The sequence below is a fragment of the Terrapene carolina genome, unplaced genomic scaffold (genome assembly GCF_002925995.2).
Source record: "Terrapene carolina triunguis isolate 2854851 unplaced genomic scaffold, T_m_triunguis-2.0 Scaffold131, whole genome shotgun sequence".
NCBI classification, from domain to species: domain Eukaryota; kingdom Metazoa; phylum Chordata; order Testudines; family Emydidae; genus Terrapene; species Terrapene triunguis.
Genome location: NW_020664482.1, coordinates 38,253,387 through 38,280,339, shown reverse-complemented (window position 1 = coordinate 38,280,339; position 26,953 = coordinate 38,253,387). Strand labels below are relative to the sequence as shown.

General features: G+C 48.9%; 1 protein-coding gene across 3 annotated transcripts in view; it reads left to right on the top strand.

Annotated features, from left to right (window-relative positions):
• Nucleotides 1-26,496, top strand: part of FRMPD3 (FERM and PDZ domain containing 3) — a 151,436-nt gene extending 124,940 nt beyond the window's left edge. For all 3 annotated transcript variants that reach the window (XM_024197919.3, XM_026653026.2, XM_029911859.1), the window contains 3 exons: nt 14,325-14,469; nt 18,425-19,246; nt 21,732-26,496. In XM_024197919.3, coding sequence (XP_024053687.2) covers nt 14,325-14,469; nt 18,425-19,246; nt 21,732-24,580 — 3,816 coding nt within the window. In that variant the 3' untranslated portion in view covers nt 24,581-26,496. The remainder of the gene's footprint in view (nt 1-14,324; nt 14,470-18,424; nt 19,247-21,731) is intronic.
• Nucleotides 26,497-26,953: the final 457 nt, after the last annotated feature.

The window sequence follows — 26,953 nt, the reverse complement described above, 5'->3', positions numbered from 1 at the left end:
TTTTTGAGCCCTGGTTAATTTCATTCCCCCCCTCAGTTATAAATGGGTCTGTTTGAGAGGCAGTGATCCAACGAATATCCCAAGCTACTTCATTTATCTGTGTCTCTGTTCCCATTCCCACACTTTCTCTGCCTTGTCTAGTTAGCCTCTAAGCTCTTTGAGCCGGGACTGTCTCTTGCAATGCCTCTGAACACCACCTAGCACCCTGGAGCTCTAATCTCAGTTAGCGAGGCTGGGCATTACAGTAATGCAAATAATAAATAATAACAGAGTTTATTTTCCCCTTGATATTTATAAAAGCCCTTCTGAGCCCTTTGCCCCTTTAGCATTGAGTCACCAGCTTTATTGATGTGTTGATCCTTCCTCTGTGAACAGTAACTGAACTCTGTGTGTCTGTCCGTGGTTTCCTCCCCACCTCTGGGGCAGGTTCTTCTAACCAGATCTCCAGCAGCCCTTTCCTTGCATCCTGTATTTGTAGAGCCAGTCTAGTCTGTGGAACTGGAATTATGATGGGTTTGTTTGGGATTCCCCAACTGCCTTCTCTGCTGGTGGATTTTCATATCTCCTCCCACAACCTTGGTAATTCCTGACAATCTGCCCTCCTGAAGTTAGACACCCTTGTGCTGCTGCCCTGAGTGATCCCATTGCTTACTCTGCTGAATTCAAGTAGCACATGGTGATTGGTTCCAAGCTTCCTTTTGATTCTCTCTGCTCCTGTCTCTTGGGAAGTAGCTGATCCATGATGACTTCCCCTTTGCTTGACTTTTCTACTTTAGCATCCACCTATATAACTCAGGAGCCTCTTTGATGAAGCCTGTTTGGCTGTAGTTGTTGTTCAGCAGGTATCTGAGCAGTTAAAATCCCCGGAGAGTACAGCATCCTGTGGTTCGGAGTCCCCCACAGGTTGGTTCTTGCTCATGTCCAGTCCTGGTAGTCTGTAGCAGATGCCACCTGTCATTCCTCCTTGATCTTCCATCCTCTGCATTCTTACCAAAATAATTCCATCACCACACTCTCCATTGTCTAGTTATGTCTTGCCAAGGTTGCAAATACTTGTGAAGAGATAGTGGTATATTCATATCCTCCTACTTCGTCTATGTGGATTGTCCCCCAGGCCATTCTACTTATGAGCATCATCCCACTAGGTTTCTCTTATGCCTGCTATGTAAAAAAATACCTAATCTCCATCATGAATAACCCTTCTGGTTCTTCCTTGCATCCATGCCCCTTCCATTTGTGGGCAGATTATGGCATTAATATATCAATAATAGAATGATAAATATCCTTTGATTGACCTTTTGTCTTTGACTAGCTATTAATATTTGAAAGACGATAATACACTGGAGTTCAAGGCAGCCTCGTTTTGTGTGTGTGCATTCAGTGCTCCTTAAAGATGCCAGATTAACAGCCCTGAAAACTGAAGCCTTCTGTGTCTCCACAGACAAACACTGAACATTCAGCGATAGAGCGTGCAGTTCGCCGCTGACAGTGTGCTCCAACCCAGGGAGGGAACGGCTACCGTTGGGGTGAGAGAGTAGTTCTTTGTCTATGGCGCTTTCAGTCATCGGCCACTCATCTGAGACTGGCCACAAGAATGACAAATACGATGGCAGTTTGTGATGTTGATACCCATCTACTATGAACCAGAATGAGACACCCCCCCCCCCCCAGATAGCTCTCCCCTGGTACCTCGCTGACCCCCCAAATTTGAACTGGCGACTTGGACAGGAAATGCTCTGTATGGCATTACCAGTCCCCTAAGCCAGACAGTCTCCTCAGCTTTAAATAACTTTATGAATAAGGTCCCAAGTCCTTCTCCACTGTAAAAGCAGATCCACTCCTGGTTCCTGCCATGTAGCGCAAACATCTGCTGTGAAAACAGTTCTCTTGTAGAACTTCCACCCACCCACCCAGTGAATTCATCCACAAATTGTGACTTCTTGTGAAATTCAAGATGGCTGCCCAAAGTCACTGAAAATGCCCCCATCCCTTCCTCAAAGGAGGAAAGGGGAAAGATATCCCACTGGTACAGACAAGCAGGGTCCACCTGTATCTTAAGACTGGAATGTGCTAGGAGAGGCTGTTGCCACCTATCTTAATTATATCCACATGCAGAGACAGGGATTCAAAGCCAGAGTGTCTGGCCCAGAATGAGGCATATGCTAATCTTAGACAGAACTGCAATGGCTGAGACAGGCTAAAAGGAGAGGGAGAAAGATCATTACCTGGAAGTGCTAATCTGCTTTCTGTAATTATTCTATTGTACTGTAGCTCCCCCTGCTCTGACTAAATAGTGAGATGCAAATAAATCCATTTCCTCTGTGATTTTAAACCATTAGAGGGCTGTGTTCTAAGAATGCCCTTTCCCCTCTAGAGACCTGGAGTCGAATCCACATCACACTTCTAAACCTGCAGGCGCTTTGCAGAATAACAACAGCAGGGAGGGCGGGCATATGAAAGATATTCATTTTAGGCATAGGCGGGTTGTGATGCTCTCTCCTCTAGGAATTCCCCTAATTAGCTACAGGCATCTACTAGCACTGGGTGAATACCTTAAAAAATCTTCTCGGGACAGTCACTTGAATAAACAACTGAATCTGCTTTGCTTGTGTCCATGACCCTTTTGCGATTATTTTCTGCAGATATTTGAGCATCTGAGGTTACTGTGGAAACAGCAAATTTTAAAGTGACCGTTAAAGGATCTGTGTAGAAAGGCCATGTTGAATTCTGAAACATCAATGTCAGGTGCCCTACAAACCCAATCCTAAGGGTTAAAGTTCATCCAATCAGGAAACAGGCACCTACCATGCGATTTATGTGACCAAGCAAAACTAACCAATGCTTCTCAGACTTCTAACAACTGCTCATGCACAACTACAAACCAAGGGTTATTTGCAGAAATGAGTCAGTGAATAATTTCAGATTATAGTTACGCTTGAGAATATCATAAACCACTCACGGATAGTTCATGAGCAGAAGTTGCAGCTATGTTGTCTAATGAATTATTCACTATGAAATAATTGCTTTACTCTCAAGCTTCTCTGATATCCCAGGCTCTCTTTCCGAGTTAAAGACAGCACAGGCTAGTTAGATCTGTAAGGTTTTACAAATCAAGATGTGTCCATGGTTTATTTTTGTAAACGTTAGTGAAAGCTGGGAATGGGGGGGGACATGGTTGGTTTAGATGTCAAACTTCGCATGCAGGTTCTGCAATCCACACATTGCAGCATTGTGCCCTCACGGGAACCTGAAATTCAAACCGACTAGTGGAGAGAAATGTAAAAAGTAAACCAACGTGAGGCAGCAGGCACCATTGCAGTCATGCCTGTTACCGTAGATGGTTGCTGATGTTCCGGCAGTGTTGGTGATGTTTCCCCATTGCAAGTATAGTACTGCAAACACCACAGGGCAAAGTAAATAGCATGGTGGTGTGATAAAGGTCAGGATTTTGCAGGTGCCCAAGCAAATAAGGGGCCAGATTCTCAAGTGTACACAGTGCCTAAGCCAGTGCCCGTTGAGATCAACAGAGGTGACATCCTGGCCCCACTGTAGCCAGAGCCTAAACTCGTACTGACTTCAGTGGGGCCAGGGTTTTCCCTACAAGTCTATCCATTGACTTCAGTGAGCATTGGATCAGACCCTACGGATGCAACACACAACTTGCATGGCCACTGGTGCATGACACCTGCACTGGACCATGCTCAGCTGGCGAGGTACTGCCATAGTGGCTCCCAAACAACCTCACCGGCCAGCCAACAGCACAGGGCGTGTGGCTGTGGAAAAGGGGGGTGACTGGAGCATCCCCGGGTCCCAGCAATCCCCAGATGCCGGAATGGCCTCTTGGAGTCCTGGGCACACCAGTGCGCAGGTGGCCCCGGATCAGTGGGATAAAGAAGTGGCCTAAATCCACTTTCACACGCCACCTTTCTCAGCAGCACTGAGTGCTGCTTCCTCATCCGCCACTCCAGGGCTGGGCCATGATTTTTAAAGTGACAGTGTCCCGTTAAAGGCAGCCCAGAGACTGTTTAGAACTGTTCCCTGCTGTATTCCTCAGCAAAAATAAAGAAAAAAACAAACAAGATCTCTTCTACATACACGTGTCGTGAGGGGACACTGGCATCAAGGTCCAGACAGAGATGAGACTATCACCATCTTGTTGCACCATTTAAAAATCCATATGACAATCCCAGCAGGATTTATTCCAGGCCCAATTTCCAGTGCAAAGGCGATAGAGAGGCTGGTTAGTTTAATCCCAAGGAACTCAAGCCTGGGTTTTCCATAGAAGGGTGGTAGTTGCCCTATAAATAAGAGCATCAATCAGACAGACAGCTGATTAGATCCAAGGCTTGTTCTTTGAGTTCAGATCTGACATTCCTTTCCTTTCTCACTGCACTCATGATTTGATTAATCCATCCCTTTCTATTGAAGCAATCATTACATTGGGTTTTGACTCGTTACAGCTGTGTTTACAATAAACTTTTATTTTTATGACACAGCCACTTTGTAGTTGGTTGCTTTTTATTATTATTGATATTAGCGGAGACACCCTGCTGTGCCCCTCTAAAAAATACATTGGTGCGGGAACGAGGGGTGTTGGGGGTGCAGTAGCTTGAAGCAGTAATAAACCCAAATACGTGGCTTCCACCTTCCGCACCCCCACTATGAAAATTGTTCCAGCACCACTGGTGTCAGATCTGTGCACCCAGCCAGGATGCCATCTGGGAACTGGCTAACCTCACAATGGCATCTGTGGGTTCAAAGGGTCCATCTTTTCCCAGTGGAAATTCCCACCTGGGCTGCATGTCGTACCCAGCTTAGTTGCACATCTGAGCAAGGAGCTAAGATGAGGTGCAGAAGCGGCATGGGGACTGGTGACTAGCCAAGCACAGTTCAATCAAAAGCATGAGGGTAATTGATTTCATGTCTCCCAGCAGGGCCTGCAGCCAGCCAGCACTTAGCAGAGATCAAGACTTTACAAAGGAAAACAACGAAAAAATTAATTCAGAAAGATCCCTGGCTGCTACTGTGCCTAGAATCTGGCTATTGATTTCAGTGTCTTGCAGGGGCCTTGGGGCTGCTTCCAGTGTGTAATGGAAATAAAAGGCCTTTCTACAAGTACATTCTGTAGCTTTCTAATTCTTGCATTGACTGGGCTAACACATCCCCTCCTGCTTCCCCAGGGCCCCCTCCCTCATGTAAGCAACAAAGCAGGTGAACAACTGCAGTGCACATTGAGGAACCTTCCCTGGTGGGTAGAATAATGCTCGGTCAGATCCTGGAGAAAAATCAATAGAACGATGCTGGTTGGCACCAGCTGAAGATTGGCCCATCCTCATTGCTACACGGAAGAGCCAGGACTTCCTGCAGTGTAGCGTAAGATCTAGGCCTTCCCAGTTGTCATGGTGCTGCTCACCATGGTCACTCAGAGCTTCACGGTGGCATCAGGGACAGAAATAAGACCCTGCTTCTCCCAAAGCACAGGTTCAAAACAGCTGACCTAAAAGACACTCCACTAGCAGTATCGCACCTATGACACACAGTGAAGCAGTTCTGATTATAGCCGGTAGTTGGCATTGGTGCACATACAGCCATGCCCATGCATGACAGTACTATGATGACTTCATAGATGTTAAAAACATTCTGGGGCAGAGGTGGACTGAGTTTATTTACAAACATTGCTACCAACATCTGTTTTATAGGAGCTACTGGTACAATTATAAAGACTGGGATGGAGGCAATCAGATATCAAGCAGGCCTTCCTATTATGCAATGCACAGGCCTTTCTAGAGGTGATGGGGGGGGGGGAGGGTACATGTGTATAAGTAACAGGATCTGCTACTCTAAACTGCATGAATCGCATTAGTTTTATTTGCACTGAACCATGCTGAAACCCTTCCTTCTGGAGAGAGTGAGAGGAAGATTGAGACTTTTTTTGTCTTAGGCTTCTAGTGTGGAGGAGCAGTTGGAAATGCTGCTAACCAGAGTCTTGCTAGTTTAATTAAAACAAGGCACCCAACAATATGTGGTGTCAGAAGTAGACACACTCACCTGCCATCTAGAACACCGTGGATATTGCTGGCTTCCCTGCATTCAAAATGGACTAGGAATCGGGCAGCCATCCAGAAACACGACAAAGATTCAAACAGCTTGTGGAACTGACATTTTCTGGACCATACAAAGCCAAATCTGAATAAGAAACAAATGCAGCTATCCAAGACTGCGGACAGGGCCAAAAGCGGAGGCACTTTCAGCATGCGGTCCATTGGTGCAGAAGATTGGAAAGCACTGAGAACTTGCTTTGATAAATATAAAGCATATGCTATGCCAAAAACAAACCCAGTTTTTGATAGTTCAAAACTCCACAGCAAAGCACAAGGAGTCAGAGAGACATTTGACTAGGCTGTAAGAAAATGTAAGATTACCGTGATATCATATAGATGTTGATGGGACTGTGAGAGACTGTATAGTTGTTGGTGTAAAGAAGAGAGAAACTTCCCTGTGTAGGAGCCGTGCTTTCCCTAGAAAAAGCTATGGAGATAGTTAGAGCTAATGAGCTAACAGAAGCCCAGCTAAAAACAGCAGCCACTGGAATCAAGGTGGAGAACGATACTCAAAGTTATATACCCATGGGGGTACATACCCAAAGGCTCTGGAATTGGACAGAAGCTGTCAGAAATAAGCAGATGACCAAATTTGCCCTGCAAAAGGTGTTGCTGATCAAACTGGAATAAACAGAATGACTTTACAAAGGCCTGCAGATTGTATGCAAACGAAACTAGGAATTTTATTGATCAACAAATGACAGAGAAATAATGTTCCTGATCGCAATGAGCTTTGAATTGATAGAGTCAGAGCTAATAATGCTTAAGGGGAAAAAAGGTCAGGCACCAGTGAAGAACTGACTGTCTTGTTAGGCCCAGATGGTCAGATTATTAGCTATAAACTTGACACTAGAAGTCAAGTAAACCAGAAAATGTAAATTATGTATATTCAGACCTCAAGTTCTGTTGCAGCACATGAATGTGCATCGCTCTGGCTATGGATGGACCGTGTAAAGTACACTGAAACAGATACAAAAATAATAATACTTAAGCTTGAAGTTCATATTGTGGTTATGCCTGTTCACAGATTCCTGGATTTAAAGCCATAAGGGACCATCTTGATCATCTAACCCAGGGATCGGCAACCTTTGGTATGTGGCCCATCAGGGAAATCCGCTGACAGGCCAGGCCGGTTTGTTTACCTGCAGCGTCCGCAGGTTCGGCCGATCACAGCTCCCACTGGCTGCAATTTGCCGTTCCAGGCCAATGGGGTCTGCAGGAAGTGGCGTGGGCCGAGGGATGTGCTGGCCGCTGCTTCCCGCAGCCCCCATTGGCCTGGAACGGCAAACCGCGGCCAGTCAGAGCTGCGATCGGCCAAACCTGTGGACGCTGCAGGTAAACAAACCGGCCCGCCAGCAGATTTCCCTGACGGGCCGCATGCCAAAGGTTGTCGATCCCTGATCTAACTAGACCTCCTACATACATAAGGCAGGCAGAGAATTTCTCCCAGTGATTCCCCCATCAAGCCCTATCACTTCTGATTGAGCTACAGCATAACCTTTAGCAAGATATCCATTCTTGATTTAAAGACAGGGAGTGATGAAGAATGCACCACATCCCTAGGGAAGCTGTTCCAAAAAGCTGCCCCATATTTCCCGTGTGAATTTGTCTAATATTAACATCCTGATGTAGCTGGTTGAAAAATAGGAAAATGTTAATGGACATTTTCTTCAAAAATTTCGTTCTCTCTTTTTTCATTAAAATTTGAAATTTCAACATAAAAAATAATTGAAAAATCAAAATGTGGAAAAATTCTGCCAACTCTGTTTCCAGCCCCTCTGGATTTTATTGTGCTTTTATCTGTGAGTGTAAAGAGCTCTCAAGCATCAGACATCCTTGCCTCATGAATGTACTTGTAGTTTTGGGTCTGGATGGACGTTGAAATCTTGAATGGACTACACTGGTGCAATGTGTAAATCCAGCTGAGACGATGAAGTTTGAAATTTTCAAAGGAATAGGATTGGTCCGTTAAATGTGTCCTAGTTTCTCCTGAGCCAACATTCATCCTAAAGTTGCCACTGCACAGCAAAAACCACATAAATAATTCAGTAACAACATCCATAGAGAGAATCATCCAGAGACGGGTAGGCCTGTTGGTGATATGTGGTCAAGAGACTCCAGCAGTGATACAGTAATGATCCCAGTGAAAGAATGGGCACCCAGAACATGCCAGTTAGTGATCAGAAGATGGCAGATGTGAAACAAGCCACCATGAAAGGTCAACACGTGAAATGTGAAAATTAAATGGTCAGGCATTAGAAGGAAATAGCCTCTCATTGGATCCAGGGAGATGAGCACTCAATCTTGTAGTAGTGTTTAAGGGTGAGAAAAGATTTCATGTGCATGGAGACAAGATACACCAGTATGAAGACACATGGAGCATGTGCCATGGAGAACAGAAAACAAATGTCCTTGACATACTCCATCGACATGGTGCATATTAGAAACTCACCAACTTGTCTCAAGACATCCCATATGCTCCAATTTCGCATCTAACCCTATTCAGCAAAGCACTTAAGCACGTACTTCCATTCCATTGACTTCAGTGGGATTTAAACACATGCTTAAAGTTGAGCATGTACTTAAGTGTTTTGCTAATCGGGGAAAGATTTAAGCAAGTGCTTGAATGCTTTGCTGAACTGGGACCGAAAAGAGCATGCCTATATAAAAGGATCAGTAATACCACATGATCTACCATGAGGACTACAGCAGACCACTGGCACTGATTTGTTTATGTGGAACAACACAGGCTGTATAAGTGTTGTTGATTATTACAGTAGTAGTTAGGATACCAGAAGCCCCGCAATAATCCAGAGGAGTTGATTTTCCAGACATGGAATACCTAGGGGGAAATAACGATCTTCGACAGTAGTCCTTGCTGTTCCTTACAGGACTTTGCCAAACAGTGGGATTCTAAACCTATCGTGGTAAATCCATGTTATCCACAAAGAGAAAACAATCAAAGCCATAAAACACAGTTCAGTTCCTTTATTATTATTACTCAGCAGCTCAATTGAAAGCAGTTCAAAGCTAGTGCTGCATAAATTCCCCAGCAACATTGATTGTAAATTGAACAACTGACTATTCAGAATGGAAATTTTTCCCATTTATTCCCAAGTCTGATTTAACAAAGTATCTTTTTAACAACCCATTTTCCTTGCATGCTTGGAATATATAATATAACCAAGTATCTTTTTAACAACTCATTCTCCTTGCATGCTTGGAACATATGGACCTAGATTACTAGGATTTTAAAGTATCTTGGTTTACCCTCTCCTTTGTCTCTCATTCATAATACCTTCTCTTTTCTTTTACCAGCCCGGTAAGGGGGTAAGCAACTGGATCAAGTGTGATGTTGTACAGCTAACAATGTCATTTAATTTGCAATAATAAAATCTTCACACTTGACCAATTGTATAACAAAACTAGCACCCATCATTTGTCTAAATGTCATTATCGTTTAATCAAGCAATGTGTTCTGCCGAATAACAAAGCAGTAATGCTAAGCTAGTAATGCTAATTGGTATTAAGACTTCTTGCTTGCAGAATAGTAATGTTATAGTCAGCTAGGATGTGCATCTTACTAATTACCAAACAAAAACTGAGTAACTGTGCTCACGTGGAGACATGGCAAGGGTCATTCAGCATTAGTAATCCTCATATGTTCTGCCCTTTGGCTTTCAGTTATCTGCAGAAAGTGCCAAGTTGCGTTGATCGCAGAGTCACTCAGAACCCAATCCTGTTTTGTTCCTGATAGAATATACAGATTGGGCTTCTCTGACAATGATTCACGTTGGAGAGATTGTGGACAATCTGGCTCTCTGATTCATATGGTGGAATTGTCCAAAAATCAAACTATTCTGGTTTTAGTAGAAAAAACCCTTGAGGCTAGGTTCTCACTGCATCCGCTCCACTTGCCGCAAAGGAGTGAGGAGGCATCAGGGAGCTGGTTACCCAGCTCTGGCATCTCTTAGAGCTCTGCCACTCCTGCTGTGCAAGGGTGGGCAGGCAGCTGGTGCAGAAGCCGGCTCCATCAGATTTGTGTCAGTAGGGAGTTCCCTTCCACAAGGGGACTACTCCAGTGGCCATTTATGACCATTGCGTGGCTGGCTGGTTCTTGCTCACATGGGCAGCATCTAACTGATCGCTATATGTGGGGGTCAGGAAGGAATTTCCCCCCAGGTCAGATTGGCAGTGCCCTTGGGGGTTTGTCACCTTCCTCTGCAGTGTGTGGGGTGCCAATCACATGCCAGGATTATCTAGGTATATCTCACTTCATTGTTTCCCTGCCATTGCAGGGGCCTTGGGCACTGGTGTACCTTGGTCCTTCCAGTTCTCTGCTGGTGGCACATAAAAGTTATGTCTCCTGCGGGCTGTAATACTTTGATCTAATTTCGGCTGTTGGGTTTAGTGTGCAGGTGTTGGGTGGTGGTGGTGGCCTGAGAGATACAGGAGGTCAGACTCGATGATGTGTGGGGTCCTTTCTGCCCTTAAACTCTGTGACACTCCAACCAGAAGCTGCCCTCTGCACCACCGGCACACAACCCAGAATCTGGCCTTTGAGTTGAATTTTATCCCCTCCATTAGCACCATCAGGTGCTGACAGTTGCTTCTGCGGCCTCGGTCAGGTCTTACCACTTCATTTCTTCTTGTTAGCTCTCAGATTACTCTTGCTGTCGACTGGAAAAACCAGGGGCTCCCTCCTTCAACAGACATCTTCAAATACCTGGAAAGTCTTCAGCATGGAGAAAAGGGACTAGCCTCAAGCAGAAATCTGAATACTTGGGCTACCTTACCTCACTTCCGCTGAAGCTAGGACCTGGGTTAAAAGGGGCAACGCTCCTCACAAGCGCATGAAGAGTCTAGATCCTGTGAGCTCTCCATTGTGTTGCACGATGCAGCCACTTCATTTCCTTGTCTCTCGATACTCTCTTTGATTCCTGTAATCCTGATTTTAGTGTTTATTTGTGACCACAATAAAAATCCCTTTTAGAGGAAAAAACCCATAAACCGTGCTGGTGGCAAAGATTCTTGTTTGAGCGTATTTGCTTATTAGGCACATGCTACTAGCAGCTGTAAATCAACTGCTCAGCTGCTGGTGAGCCAACTTCTTTACTCAGTATTGCCCTTTACACCTGAGTCAGTGAAACCCAGCCAGATGCAAGCATAGCTGAGAGGTAAACAGGAACATCTATTCTATCTGGAAGGGCTGATGGCTTCCTGCCCAGGAATACTGCATTGCTGAGGCCGGAAGGGAGGGGACCAAGGTGTGTATAACTGAGGCCAGGTCATCATCAGCCAGGAAGAGATGGAGGTCCGTAGCCAACCCAAGATGTTAGAAAGTGAGCGTTGTTATGACAAATCTGGTAAAAAAACGCTGAACACTAGTCTGAAACAAAACTGTGGGCATTGGAGCCCTTCTGTCATTATGACACAGGCAAATACACCTCCCACTGGATGGACTTGATTATCTTCATAGTCATCATCTGCTTGCTTTGGAGAGAAGAATATTAGCCATTCTTTGAAGCTGTCACTGCAGCTATCCCTACTCAGTTCCTTTATTATTATTACTCAGCCCTACCAGTATAGGCTCTGAGAAGATGATAAAGACATAACCATCAGACTGGTGCTTCCAAACCCTGCATCTCCTGTTACATTCACAGCTTGTGAACCAAAAGAGTAGCAAATACCAATCAACACTCCCTATATTTCCTCTGGGAGCTCCACACCTGAAGTGTTCTCCTACAGGTTTTTGTATATTGCCATTCCTGATATCTGACTTGTGTCCATTTATCCTCTTGCGTAGTGACTGTCCACAGTGGACACAAGTCAGATATCAGGAATGGCAATATACAAAAACCTGTAGGAGAACACTTCAACCTCCCTGGCCACACAATAGCAGATGTTAAGGTAGCCATCTTACAGCAAAAAAACTTCAGGACCAGACTCCAAAGAGAAACTGCTGAGCTCCAGTTCATTTGCAAATTTGACACCATCAGATCAGGATTAAACAAAGACTGTGAATGGCTATCCAACTACAGAAGCAGTTTCTCCTCCCTTGGTGTTCACACCTCAACTGCTAACAGAGCACCTCACCCTCCCTGAGTGAACTAACCTCGTATCTCCCCACTGATTTATACCTGCCTCTGGAGATTTCCATTACTTGCATCTGAAGAAGTGAGGTTCTTACCCACGAAAGCTTATGCTCCCAATACTTCTGTTAGTCTTAAAGGTGCCACAGGACCCTCTGTTGCTTTTTACAGATTCAGACTAACACGGCTACCCCTCTGATACTTGTAATATGAATGTTAATCAGCTAGGTTCACAACTATCCCTGAAATACCAAGTCATCTCAGACATAAACTGTTTGTCTCATTGCGAATACCTGAGATGGTCCTGCTCTATGTTTACATGTTACATTTTTCCCAGTCGGTGGCCTCTTAGTACCGTTACTGATGAGGCGATAACAGAAGGCATTTCTCGTGTTGTGAAAGATAGTGATGTGTGGCTCTCATTTGCACTGGTCTCTGTTTGTTTACATTTAAATGCCTTGAACCACTCTCTTCTAGAGAAGTTGACTTCTATGGACTGGCCAGTCATAGGCTTTGTCTGTACTGGGGGTCTGCCCTGAGTCCAGCCATCAAAGACCAGCCACACTGCAGCGGCACCTGTGCAAACCCCTAATATAGTGGTTTTCAAACTTTTTTTCTGGTGACCCAGTTGAAGAAAATTGTTGATGCCCGCAACCCAATGGAGCTGGGGATGAGGGGTTTGGGAGGGGGCTCAGGGCTGGGGGTGCGGGTTCTGGGCTGGGGCTGGGGATGAGGGGGTTGGGGTGCAGGAAGGGGATCTGGGTTTGGGGGGGCTCAGGGCTGGTACAGGGGATTGGGGCACGGGGTTGGGGTGCAGGCTTACCTCTAGCGGCTCTCGGTCAGCAGTGCAGCCAGGGTGCAGAGGCAGGCTTCCTGCCTGTCCTGGCACTGTGGACCGCGCTACACCCCAAAAGTGGCCAGCGGCAGGTCTGGGTCCTAGGCGGAGGCGCGCAATCAGCTCCACGCAGCTCTCGCCTGCAGGCACTGCCCCCTCCAGCAGAGCTGGTGCTTGAGGTGGGGGGCAGTGTGTGGAGCCCCGTGGCGCCCCTGCCTATGAGCCGGACTTGCTGCTGACTGCTTCCAGGGTGCAGCGCAGTGTCAGAAAAGGTAGGGACTGCTAGTTTTTACTGGCTGGCCGCCAGGGTCCCTGGGTGCTGAGCAAGGCGACCCAGTGCTTTGCATTCCACAACCCACTACTGGGTCGCGACCCGAACTTTGAAAACCACTGCCCTAATACATACAGGCAGATGCTATTGCATCAGCAGAGCTGCTTGAAACCAAGGTTAACTGCGTTAAATGCAAATAGCCATTCTGCCTGTCTACCCAAAGGGTTTACACTGGTTCAGCTTTGCCGTGCCTGGCCACTGATGGCAGGAACTGGGGCAAATTCCCAGTGTATCCAAAGCCTTATCTTTGCAGGTGGAAATAAAGTCTATTCCTAACAACAGCCTCTTCCTAGCGTGGCTAAAACAGGATGATGTGGGGGGGGGGATGGTGATCGTGACAATTTTACCATATCAGGGGTGCAGGAGCGATATTCTATACATAAAATAGCTGAGATTGTGTCTGAGTTTTCCCTTAAAGCAGGGATTAAAATCCTTTCATAGCATGAGAATAAATGTTTCTCCTAAACAAAATGACACCGCTTGCTCCTAAGGCACAGATTTAACTTTCCAGATGGCTAGCAGTAAATCTTTGCCATAGATTAGGAGTTGGGAGGAGTTAATAATTCACCCTTCCTGAAGTTTCATTGCTGGGAGCTCACATTTCTTCAGACCTCGCTAGGTCCTGGTGGCTTCATTTTAACACCGGGTGGCGTAGGTAGAGTTAGAGCTATGTGAAATCTCGTACCTCGTTTTTCTGTTTGGGGATAAGGAAGAGGAAGCAGTGTTCGTTCATCCCATTATACAGCCGAGTTGTGTTTCTTGGGTCACTGGTTTCTTCTCTGTGGATCTGGTTGTGTGGCAGAGCCATGGCTGAGGGGGGAAGTGGGGAGCATTCCCCTCCCACCTAGAAAGAACACAATCCAGTGCAGGACCCACATACACAGTCCCCTTTGGCGCGCTTGGCTTAATTTGTGTATCAGCTGAAACCCATTGCCTTTATTTGCTTTTCCTTTTTTCCTTTCCAGCCACTGGTGCTGCTGATGGAGTGGCCCGAAGCCACCAATTTTGCCTGCCTGCTAGCAGGCTACTGCCGCCTCCTGGTGGACACCAAGAAGATGATCTTTTCTAGGCCGTCCAGCCAGCCACCACCTCCTCAGATTTCCAAGGCAGGTACGTTTCAGCCTCTGTTTTTTGTGCCCCCTACCCTGCTGTTTAGCACAGTTAGGAAAGGAGATTAATTCCTTCTGAAATCTCCTCTGCATTGGGATGGAAGCGAAACCAACAGTGGCCCTTTCGACACAGCAGGCAGCATTGGCTAGCAGGAAAAAGCCGGGTTTCAGAAGACAGAGGTTCTAGCTCTGGGTATACCACTGACTCACTGAGTGCCCTTGGCAAATCACTTAAGCTCTTGGTTCCTCTGTCTGTGAAAGGGTATCAGTAATTATACCCCCACCTCTTGTCACTTACAAAGCAACATTTAGTATCATAATGTCCAATCCACATGGAAGATCTAAGCTGGCTCAGCACATTCCTGTCATTTAGAAAGACTTAGTGCCACCAGCAAAAATCAGCACTGGATGCCCACAGGCCAGCTTGCAATGTTCCTGCAGAGATCATGTGCAGACGCTGTGACTCACGATCCTGCAGTTGGCATGAGTTTGCAGGGTTCTTCGCTGAGGAGACTGTCCTGAGCATCTGTGCAGAACAAAGAAAAACATACTTGGGAATGTTTTTCTGCTGCCTTTACTGATCTGCAGAGATGTAGATTCAGACACATTGACATCCTCCAGTGGGTGTTGGAGGAACTATGCTGGGGGCTTCTGGCACTGCCGCTGTTGTGCGTTAGAACCGAAGGTGTATGGCCCAGATTCCCAAAAGTGACTCATGATTTTGGGTGCCTTAATTTTGAGGTGTCCAATCTGAGAACCTTAGAGGGGCCTGGATTTCAGGGGTGTATGCTTAGAACATCTGGAAATTATGCCACCTTTAAAGGGGACTCGTATTGGGCACCCAAAATCACCAGTCACTTTTGGAAATCTTGGCCTGTGCAGGGGGCAATATAGAGTGTAGAAGCAGAAGTATTAGCCAGGCAAGGAGATTCTTCCTAACTAAGATGCACATGGGGTTTCATGTCTCCATTTGAGCTGGGGCCAGTTGACACTACCTCAAAGGGCCAGTACCCGTCACAGGGTCCCATTCTATAACTGAAACAAATGTGTCAGGGTAGATCCGGCCCCTTCCTCTGCAGCCACAAAGGACCCAGTGCCACACTGCATGGGGGTGGGATTGGGGAGCTCTCTCTGTGTCCTCATGCAGCTGGATTTGTGGGGTAGGACAGGAAAAGAAGTGGAGGGAGGCAACGCATTGGTGGCTGTTTGGATCCAACAGCCAATTTATCCCTGTAGCATGGTGACACAGGAGCCCCTGTGGCCTGCAGGGTGAAATTCTTTCCCCCTTCAGCCCCACTGGAACCCAATGCACCAGCCCAGATGCCCAGGTTTGGTTCAGAAGGGTTGGATTTAGCCTACAAAGACAGGTGAGATTCCCTCAGGAGAACGTGTTTCTACAGGAGGGGTCAGAGAGCCCCAACGGAGTGAGTCATATTACCTGGGCTCTGAATTTCCAGGCTGCAGTCAGCCTGTGCCAAAATCTTAACTGTAAAATCAAGCCCTGGTTCCCACTCTTTGCCTGGGAGAGGAGCACATCTGTCTTCCCTGGGGCCCACTGAAGTCTCCTGTGGAACTGTAGCTGTTTTAAGGGTGAGTATCCTGCTGGTATTATCAGTTAAATCCATCTCCCTTTGATGAGGTCCAGCAGATCAGCTGCCCTTAACAGGAGCCAGGACACTTTGCTGCAGAATTGTGCAGTCAGGTCATGTGCTTCCCCCATGAAAATCCTCTCAAAGCTGGTGTTAACACCAGCGGTGACAGCTGATAGCTCAGCTGTTTGCCAGCTCCTCCTTACCCCACAGCCCAGAAACTTACACAGCTAGCCCACAGAAGGAATTCAAATATGCAGCAACGGTCCCCTCCTTGCCCCCAGCTCTGGTTCTGTGCCATGGGCAGGTGGCTAGTGCCCTGTAGTACCAGGCAAGCACCCTGAGCTCAGTTTCCTGAAGCCAGCCTCCTGCTTGTCCCTTGCTGAGGGGTCTGCAGGTGCAACAGTGTGCTCAGCCTGAGACTGGGAGATGGGGGAAGAGGGAGTGCCTTGCGCTACGCTGCAGTGTGGTCACTTCAGGAACGGTGACCAGGTAGGCAGAAGTTAGGTGGCTGTGATATAGGGATGTGTACAATGGGTCCCACTCCCACACAGACAAGTTTGTCACTTCAGCGTTTCACCCCATCTGTTCACTTCAACCTAGACCTGGAGGTTGCCCGCTTCTAGAAGGGAGGGAATAGTTCAGTCTCCATGTCCCGTTCGGTCCTCAGCCTCTCTCTTGAGCCTTCCAACGAGGGAGCTGGCTTTGAACTGGTGACCTGGAAGTGAAAGGTTCCATCGCCCATCCGAGTCCCCAGAGACATGCAGTTCCTAAGAGAAGAGGGGTTCATGATGGAGGAGTTGCTGTTTAGCTACACAAATTTAGCCCCTAGCCACTGATGTCTCCATTTAAAATATACATTTATTCTTGTTGGGGTTTTTATACTGCAGGTGATGAACAGTTTAATACAAATGTGCAGATTGGGAGACAAATTGCCCAAGTTGCTGAGCTAATGAATTCAGTTAGAATTTATTTGATTTTGTTTATACACCTCTACCCCGATATAACGCTGTCCTCGGGAGCCAAAAAATCGTACTGCGTTATATCGAACTTGCTTTGATCTGCTGGAGTGCGCAGCCCCCCGGAGCACTGCTTTACCGCGTTATATCTGAATTCGTGTTATATCGGGGTAGATGTGTATTTTGTAACAAGGAGCCTGTGTCCCCAGCACTAGTTCTCGGCAGAGCTGTGCAGGTCTTCTGGGATGCAGTCAGAAATCCCCCACAAGGCCTGGACTTTGTCTCACCTGCACAAAGAAATCTCCGGAGAGTGGAGGACACTCCATACATAATGTTTACTACTGATGCTAGAGGACTGTAGTTGGTTTAGATGGTCTTGGTATACTTAGTCATGCCTCAGTGCAGGGGGCTGGATCAGATGGCCGCTCAAGATCTTTCCAGCCCTACATTTCTGTGATCAGCAAGATCCAATGGCTGGAAGCCAGAGCTAGACAAATTCAAAGTGAACATAAGGCACAAATCTTTAGCCATGAGGGTAATTAACCAATTGAGTAGAATCCCAAGTGGCAGATTCCCCATCACTTGGAAGTAGACGTCTTCCCAACAGATAACTAGTTCCACCACACACTGTTGGGCTGGATGCAGGAACTGCTGGGTGGGGTTCTCTGGGCTGGACTAGATGATCACAATGGTCTTTTCTGGCCCCAAAACCTACGAACCATTAGAATGAAGCTGGCAATTCTAGCTGCTGCATCTAGGTGGGAAACTCCAGTTCTGCTGAATGTCCCAGCTGGTTCATTCACGTAGAAGACATCTGCCACTCTGCTTAATGCACCTGGTGTTCTGGCTGTGCCATTGCCTGAGGTGAGCCACAGAGCATATGAGCACAGCACACATCACTGTGCAGTTTGTCAAAGGGTCCTTTCTGCTGGGTCACTGCCCACCTGTTTCTGTTGCTATTGCCCAGCACAGAAATGATAATTTTATGCATGTCCTGGACCTGTATATAAATTCTCTTACCTGACTGAATACTGGTGAATGTGCCACAGAGCTGGCAGGAGACTGCGGTAGCTGAGTTGGGGAATGCACCAGGTGCGTTGCTGGAGAGCATATCAGCCGAGCTGGTAAAAGCTCTTGGCATACTGCAAGGGAGGGCTAGGCTTGGCTTAGCTGGGCTGGGAAGTGGGTGTGTTGGAGGAGAACAAGTAGCTGTGTCCCCATAGATTGTGCCCTTTGTGCTGTTGCATGTTCATGCCAACTGTGATGTCCCAATGATTTTAATGCAATAGGTAGACTAGCAGGAGGCAGGTGAGTATTGGTGGCTCCCTACAGTGTAGGATAGATTTCCTGACTGTCCCTTCCTTCTCATGGGCGCTGCTCTAACATGATAATTGTTATTTTGGTTTAGATTACATCAACGCGCACAACATCCACCGGCCGGCTGCAGTGGGGCACTCGGGAAAGAAAGAGAGCGGGTTCTTGGGTGGCGCTGCCTCCAGCCCCAGGGAACCCAGCTCTCGAGTTCGCAAGGGGTCGGACTCGGAGCTCGTCAGCTTTTGTTACCTGCACATGCGGGAGCAGAGGAAGCAGCGAGAAAACAGGACAGACATCAATGAAAACCTGATCTTCTTTGAGGAAACCAGGCCCAGGACCAAATCCGACCCCACTTCCAAAAGCTCCGGCCAAGGCTATGACGGTGTTGCCAATGAGTACAACCCGGATGGCCTTGACCGGGACCACCAGGCAAGTAGGGCAAGGGCCAACACCATGGACAACCACATGAGGAACGATGCCATGCACTTCTACTGTAACTCCTGCAAAGCCAAACTCAAGAGCCGGCTGGCCTCTCGGAAAGGTGGCAAGCCTGGCAGCTCCCATGACAACATAGTGGACTTGATGTCCCTCCCGCCTCCGGGGAGCGATGAGGAAGAGGACGAGACCACTGCCCTGCTCCCCGCTATCGCTGCCCCGCCTCCGGGTTTTCGAGATAATAGCTCTGATGAGGATGACCCCAAGCGCAGGGCTGCCACGCAGAGCCAGGAGCAGGGCCGGCACCTCTGCGGCATCCTGTACGATGAGATCCCCGTGACGCTGATAGACAGCGTGCAAACGCGGACAGTCCGAGACCACGCCCAGGAGCTGGATGATGCCCTGGTGTCCACCCTGCAGGCTCTGGAAGCCCTGGCTGCTTCGGAGGATTGTCCGCACCCCCAGCCACAACAGACAGCAGGTAGTGGAGTAGGCAGAGCTTTTGTGCTTCCATGTACCATCTGGGGGTGAGTCTCCCCCTCCCTTTCTCTCTCCTCTCATCCTTGCCTCTCTCTCCTTCCTCTGTCTAAGCTTTGATTCGTATTTGGAGGGGATTCTGGAAGCACAGGCCTTAGCGAGAGCCCCATCCTGGAACTAGTGCAGAGGGGGAACAGACAGGCAGGTGCTGGAAAGCTTTTGGGGGGCTGGAGGATGGAATCCTCCTGTCTGAACTGGAGAGCAACAGCAGTCCCCATGGCTGGAGTGCTTCCTCCCTGCAGCTGGGATCCACCCAGCTGCCTGCACCCCAAAAGCCATGCAGGCTGGGGCACAAGAAAGCCCTGCAGAGCAGAGCTCCGACATGCAGGCTGTGCCCTGGGCTGTGAGGGGTCCCCCAATCCTGGCACCCCTCTCTCTGTGATGTACCCTCCGTGGTGCTGCTGAGACAGCCACGGAGGAGGGGGAAGTGGGGTAAGAGCTGTAGGTTCTTCACGCTGCTGGAAAGATTACAAGCAAACTTAGGGAATTCTCTCCAGACAATGCAGGGTTGGTGGTGGTCTCAGTGACTCTCTGATCTATGACCTCTGTCACCAACAACAGCACAGCCAGTGGATGCTGCCCAAATGGCCAATACTCCAACATGCATTGAGAGCCCCTCAAAGAAACTCAGCATGATGTTCCACTGGAAGAAGCTGCTGGATCTGCTGCTGGCCGCACAGTGTGGCAGCTAAGGCAGCACTGCTGCCCTCCCTTCCCCCAGGGAATTGAGAAAGGGGCTGGGTTGAGAGCTCTGCCTGTGCACAAAGCAGGCCCAGCATGGGTCCAGAGCTCCCCTCCCTAGATGCACTCTCAGGCTGGAAGGAGAATTCAGTCTTTGCAGCACATCTGCTCCCTCAGAGCAGCAATCAGTGTCAGTTGTGATGGGGACACCTGTCCACTGTGAACTGGACTGGGACCACATTGATTTCACACAAGCCAGCAAATAGTTGTCAGATGGTAATGACTTTCAGTCTCCAGTGAATTTGAACCAGCCACCTAGAAATGAAAGACTCCATAACCCTGTATCAGTTCCCTGAGACGCCCTCACCCATTTCCCTCGCACCCAAGGCTGATGTCAGAAACAGGGTGTCCTGTAGAGATGACACCATCAGTCTCCAGTACACTGCAGCATCTTCACTGTTCATAATGAAGAAGGGAAGGAAATCCCAGCTGGCAGTATGCAGTAATATCCTGATTACCCTGCACCCGTAGACACCGACTCCGGGGGTGCTCCGGGACTGGAGCACCCACGGAGAAAAATGGTGGATGCTCAGCAGCACCTGTCAGCTCCCCCCCAACCCCCAGTGCCTCCCACCCGGCGGTGGGCCCCACGAATCAGTGCCTCCCCCTCCCAATCTCAAGCATACCACAAAACAGCTGATCGTGGCAGGCAGGAGCCTGGGAGGGAGGGAAGGGGGGCAGAACTGGGTGGGAAGAGCCGGGGCGGGGCCTTGGGGGAAGGGGTGGAGTGGGGACAGGGCTTGGGACAGAACCGGGGTCGAGCACCCCCCGGCACTTGGGAAAGTTGGCACCTGTGCCTGCACCTGTTTCTGGGAAGCTTCCCCTTGTGCATGGGACGTGAGAGTGCAACTGCTTTGGAAATCAACGGCCCCCTCCTTTCCCAAGCACAAACCATTCAGTCAACCTCTCCCGAGGCAGCTCTTTTGCCTTTGGGCAAAGCAGAGCCAAAGCATGCCTCTCTATGTGATTGATGTGCGCAGATTAGTAATGATAGTGATGAGCCATCAGATCAACGCTGTGGGACAAACTCATCCCTGGCGTAACCCCGCTGACGTCAGACATTTGGCCCTGGGCGTTCACAGGGTTATCCTGCCCTGGTAGATTCTGCAGCTGTAAGCCACCTTGGCCAGGTTGCCCTTTTAAGTGCAAATGTGTTATCAGTTGGATTCCTTCAGGCTGAGTAAATGGTGAACGCACTAAGGCCTGCTGGGCATGGGCGGCAATACTGACGTCCCTCAATTCTCACAAGTCCCCCTCCGCGCTCCAGCAGCATTGTTACTGCCAGGTTTCCCTGATTGCACCAGACGACTCCCCATTGCTCTACTGTTCCTAGTGCTGGAACTGTTCCCAGGGCCTCTTTCCAGGTTAAATGCTCTTGTTGAATTAAGTCAGCAAGCCAGAGTGAAGCTGGCAATCAGTCTCAGTTAGACTTACCTGGACATAATTCCCATTCACTCACAGAGGCATTGCCCAGAGCAGGTGAGCCAGTCAAGATCTCTCCAAGCCCCCAGCTGTGCTTCTCCTGGAGGTGGTGGGAGGAGGGAGCTGAGGTTTCTCTGCTGAAATTCTCTTTCCTCCAGTGGGTACTGTGATCTCTGGGACTCTCCTACCCCTCTGCGTTGCTGTCTCCTCCAAGCAGTGATGAGACCTGAGGATAACGTCCCCATGTTCCTCTTGTGTTTTCTCAGGTCTGATTGTTCTGGCTGCCATCACGCCCGAGTCCTCCTTGGACTCCGGCCACGAAACCAACTCCTCAGAGCTAACCGATGTCTCAGAGATGGTCTCGGCCATGAAGCAGCACCAGAACGCCGCCTACTTCCTGGCCCAGCACATCAACAAAGAAAAGCTGCTCGCCAGGAAGGACCTTCCCTTCCGAATCCAGAGCTGTGCTGCCCAAGCCGTCCTCACCTCGCCATACCTTCTGGGGCGCCAGGAGCCAGGCCCTTCCCTGAAGCCAGCTTTCTCTAACCAGCCCCCCAGCCTCGCTTGCGGCAGGATTAAGCAGGAGCAGCAGCACAGAGAGCAGAGTTACACCTTGGCTGTCCAGCCAGTGCGCTCACCGCAGCTGAATGAGCAGAAGAACAGGGGCGTGACAATGCCGGGCTCCGAATGCAAAGGCCCCAGCCACTCAAAAGCAGCCTTTGAAGTGTCACTGCACACTGCGGCTGCCTTGAGCAGGGACCAGGTGCAGGATCTACGGGAGAAGATGCCCAAAGAGGTCCGGCTGAGCCCTAAACTAACCCTGGATCCTAAGGGCGGAGTGACCATTTCAGCTGCTCTGCAGCAAGTGGTAAGCAGCAAAGGCTCCCCTGCCCAAGTGGCAGCCGTGGTGGCTAGTCCTCAAGCAGACAAGCAAGCCAGTGGGAGTGGCAGCTGTGTGCCTTCCAGTAGCAAGCATTTAAAATTTAAAGGGAGTCAGCCAGCTGTGGAGACCTTGTGCGACTGCCAACCACAGCCGCAAGGCAAAGCCTCTCTGAGCCCGAAAGAGCCTCATGGCAGTAGGGGTGATGCTTTCCATTCCTCCCCTGTGGGTGGCGAAAGACTGCAGCCCAAGACTTTTCTTTCGAAGAGCTACCCGCAGAAAGTGAGCGGAGACCCTGGAGGGAAGCCGGCAAGTGGGGAGCCAGGTCAAAAAGCAAAAGGTGACGCTGCTAACCCCGTCTACCAGAAACACATTGGTCCTGCGAGCCAAGGGGAGGAAATGCAGCATGAAAGTTGTGCCAAAAGCTTAAAAACAGAGGGTAGCAGTCTGCACTCTCCGTCCACCAGTGGTACTTCCAAGAGCATCAGCGAGGATCCCAAAGGGCAGATCCAGCTGGTGTCCAGATCTGAGGGCTTGCAGATTAGCACCGTGCCTTCCAAGAAAGCAGAAAAGGTCCTGGAGGTGACCCAGCAGGACTCTGACGTTCCAGCTAAACCCAAAGCCCCGAAAGCCCACTTCAGGTTGAGGAAGCTGTTTTCCGCCACCTTCCCAACGCGGCTGAAGAAGGAGACGGACGAGCGGCAGGCCCAGCTGCAGAAAGTGAAACAGTACGAGCTGGAATTCCTGGAAGAGCTGCTCAAGCCAAAGACCAAAGGTGACCTCCCGCCACCGGAATACCTGCACCCTTCTGTGCCTGGGCGCTGCAGCTGTCAGCTGAAAAGCAGCCCTGTGCAGAAAGTCCCAGGGATGTCCAGGGAGCAGAGGCGCAGCTGCGACTGCAAGCGGATCTGCAGGGGGGTGAGACCGCACCCCAACCAGATAGCAGCACCGGAGCTGGAGAGGCGAGGGAGGGAGAAGGCCCCTGACAACCAGAAGCAGGCTGAAGCAGGTAGACTTACAAGCATGAGCAGCCCTTCTAAGAGCAGGCGGATACGATCCACAAGCTTAGAGTCCAGAGACTACCGGTCAGATCCAGAGAATGGCATGTCTTGTTTGACAACATGCACCTCCCGTGGAGAGTGCATGGGGGCACCACACTACAAGAAGCTGATGCGCCGCTACAGTGTCAGCGAAATAGACCAGACTGACCAAACATCTCTTTCCTCTGACATCTACCAGGACACCTATCCAGCCAAGCAGACAGGCCTGCAGAGTGAGGGTGACGCCGGAGCCCATAGCTCTGCGCCTAAGAGCAAGATCCAGGAATCCCCAAGAACAGATGACCCATCTTATGTTCAAACAGCACAGGAGAAGAAGAGCCAGAAGGGCTCGACGGCTTTCTCCATCCAGGAGGAGATGTACCGTAGTCACACTGAGCTGCCGGAAGAAGACATGGAGGACAAGAAGTGCTGCTCCATCCGGTATTGCTTCTACTATAGGAAGTGCGACGTGGCAGATGATGGAAGTGAGAAGGATGAGCTCTCTTATTCCATCCCCATGCAGATCCTGCCAGGCATGAAGCTGGACAATCAGATGGTCCCGGTAATGAGCAGGACCCTTCAGGTCCTGGATGCCACTGCCTGCAGCAGCCCTGAGGACAGCCAGACCCAGGAGATAGACTTAAGGACCTCCACCTTTGAGGGGAGCCTGGCTAAGGTCCATGCCCTTCGAGGCCATGCCTATGCGTTGCCAGACGGGTTTCTGGCAGTGCAACTGGACACTAACGAGCTCCTGACCATCCTAAGGCAGTGCGTGGTGAGCCCCGAAATTCGGGACTGCAAACCCTACATCTCCCAGCTGGCAAAATACAAGCAAGAGCTTGCCCTGAAATTCAAAGAATTCAGGGCCTCCTGCCGCAGGGTGGCAGCTGTGGACAAGAGCCCGACGCACATGCTCTCAGCAATCACAAGCAGCTTCCAGGTGCTGAGCAGCCTCATCGAGACATTCGTGAAGCTAGTGTACATCGTGCGTTCTGAGTCCCAGCGCCAGGAGCTGCTGACCAAGGTGGAGGAGGTGGTGCGGAATTACACCTTCTTGCTGAGGGCGGCAGAGGAGTCGACAGCCAGAACGCTGAGTCACCACCAGACGGCGGAGCAGCAGTCCCGCCAGTCAGCCACGGTTGCGACTGTTATGAGCACATTCACCCGCTCCTTGAAGACGCTGATCAATAAGTAAGCTGGCTACGGAACCGAACAAGCCAGTGTATTCCAAGCTGTGTGTCAGTGGTTCTTGCAGTGAGTGTGTGTCCGCAGGGAAGGCCTGTTTGTAACAGGGCTGCAGGGGCAAAGACATTCTTTAGTTCTCTGTGGAGTGAATAGCTGCATTGGTGGAGTTTGAAGGGGAAATTTAAGTCTATAGTTAACTGTCTGCCAGCCTGTAGGTGGGCTCCAGGCAGCCACTTTGCATGCTCTCCCATGCCGTCTTATCAATGACCTTACCTGGGAGGTGTAGCAATTCACTCCCCCTGCTAATTTGGTTCTGGGTCTTCCCTGGACAGACAGCTGACACTTTTTACTTTAGCATGGTGCACTGGGCCAGTCTGTAAGTAGGAACTGAGCTGAGACCCTCCAGCTTCACTTGGGTCTGAGTCCGCTTGGATCCAAGCCAGCATCTTGCCACGTAAACAGCTCTTATGCCTCCAGAGACCCTCAGACTACAAGCGCTGCCCTCAGTTAGCAGCAGGATATAAAAGTCCCCAAGGCCACGTTAGAGGGAGCGAAGTAGTCTCAAGGTGGGGGGAATCCTATAGACCTGATGCAGGGAGTTGGGTTGCCCTAGCAGATATCAGAATGCCAGCGCAGATGTGCACGCACTTGCTCTAGTCACTGGCACTAACTAGTGCAAGGTAGCATCCCAGGGTTACAACTTAATACATCCAAGCAGGGTGTCTTTTCCTCGGCTGGATGTGTATAGCTGAGTTACAGAACACCTGGGGAACCCAGCCTGTTCCATAGTTATAACAAGCCACAGGCTGGGCTAGCAGCTATGGGTAGACCTCCTTCACCCACCTCTCCAGTGCTGTGAAGGCTCAGTCCCAGCCCTCTCTCCACAGCCCTGTGGGACGGTGTGGTAATGTCCATTAGGGAGTGAGCAGCAGAGAATAAACCCAACTGGCTTTCACCTATAGCATAAGGTTAGAATTCAACAGCTGTTCTGGAAGGGAGATACACGGGCTCCACCTCTTGAGCCAGTCATTCCCACCTGCCTGCTGATCGAGGGGGGGAGATCCTGGGAACTCTCTCTTACTATGCCACTGGATTGATTGCCAAGAGAAGTCGTTTTTAGCATTTGGGGTTTTTTTTCTTCCAGACGTGTGGTGAAATGGTGCCTACTTGCTTTCCGTCATCCCCAACACCCCCTGAAACCTAGCATCTGTTGCTAACAAATCAGAGCGCCTTAACTGGTGTGTCAGTGCACCTCCCTCTCCTCCAAAACAGAGTCGAGGGGAAACCCCAAGTTTCTGCATCCACCCTAATCACCCCACCAACTCCGCCTCATGCGCACGTGAGGAGAACAGGCCATGGTGGAATCTCTGTGTTGCTGTGTTTTACAGCATATGCATCCAAGTCTAAAAGAAAGAGAAATTAGATTGGCTAGTGAAGGCAGGTGTCGGAAGGGAGATGCACACTCACTTGTAGAGTGTAAAGAGATGATATGGGATCTCAATCCAATGGATCACCTCCTATCTCTATTTTTTTATATGAGACACATATATTTGAAATCTCTTGTTTTCCATACGAGTTATGGAAATGCACAATGTGCTTTTAACATGTGTCTTTTACCTAGTGCAATAACCTTCCCTGGCCCACAGCTTCAACCAGCCTTTGGCCATTGTCATCAGCAACGGAGGATCTCACTATATGGACAGAGCACCTCTTGCCTCCGGCTTTCAAGAACCATGTAGCAAAATATACAGTGGAATAGCCAGAGTTCAGTCCATGGCAGGCGATGCCTATTACAGTCCTGAAGGCCAACAGGGAGCTGTCCCCATCCATTATCTACTAAGAAACGGAGAGTTTCCTTGAGCTCCCCATCATGCCTATATCATTCCTCCATAAATCTCTCAGCCTAGTAGAGAGGAGACTTTTTTATTGTCTGTATATAGTATATATAAATAAATAAATAGATATATATATATATATATTAAAAAAATTATATATATACAAATTTGTCTTGTTTTACAAACAAGAAAGATTAAATATATTAATCTTAATATCCAAACTCGCACTTTGTGTCTGTTTTTAGGACTGTGAATATGTATTATTATTTACACACAGCGCTGTTTGCAAACATCGAAGCCTACATCCCCACCACCAAAAGGCAGTCACCTCTGGAGGGAAAGCAGTAGCCATTTACAACACAGAGCACCACACTACACACTGGTTTTAGGGTCAGGAAATGAAGGAAACCAAGCAAGTGAAAGGGGAGGGTGATAGTAATGACATACCCAAATTGGAATTTAATCAGGACACTGGAATTAACACCGTTATGAAAGGTATCAAGGGCTCTTTAATAGCCACCGATGGTCAGGTCCTTGGTTTTATGTCT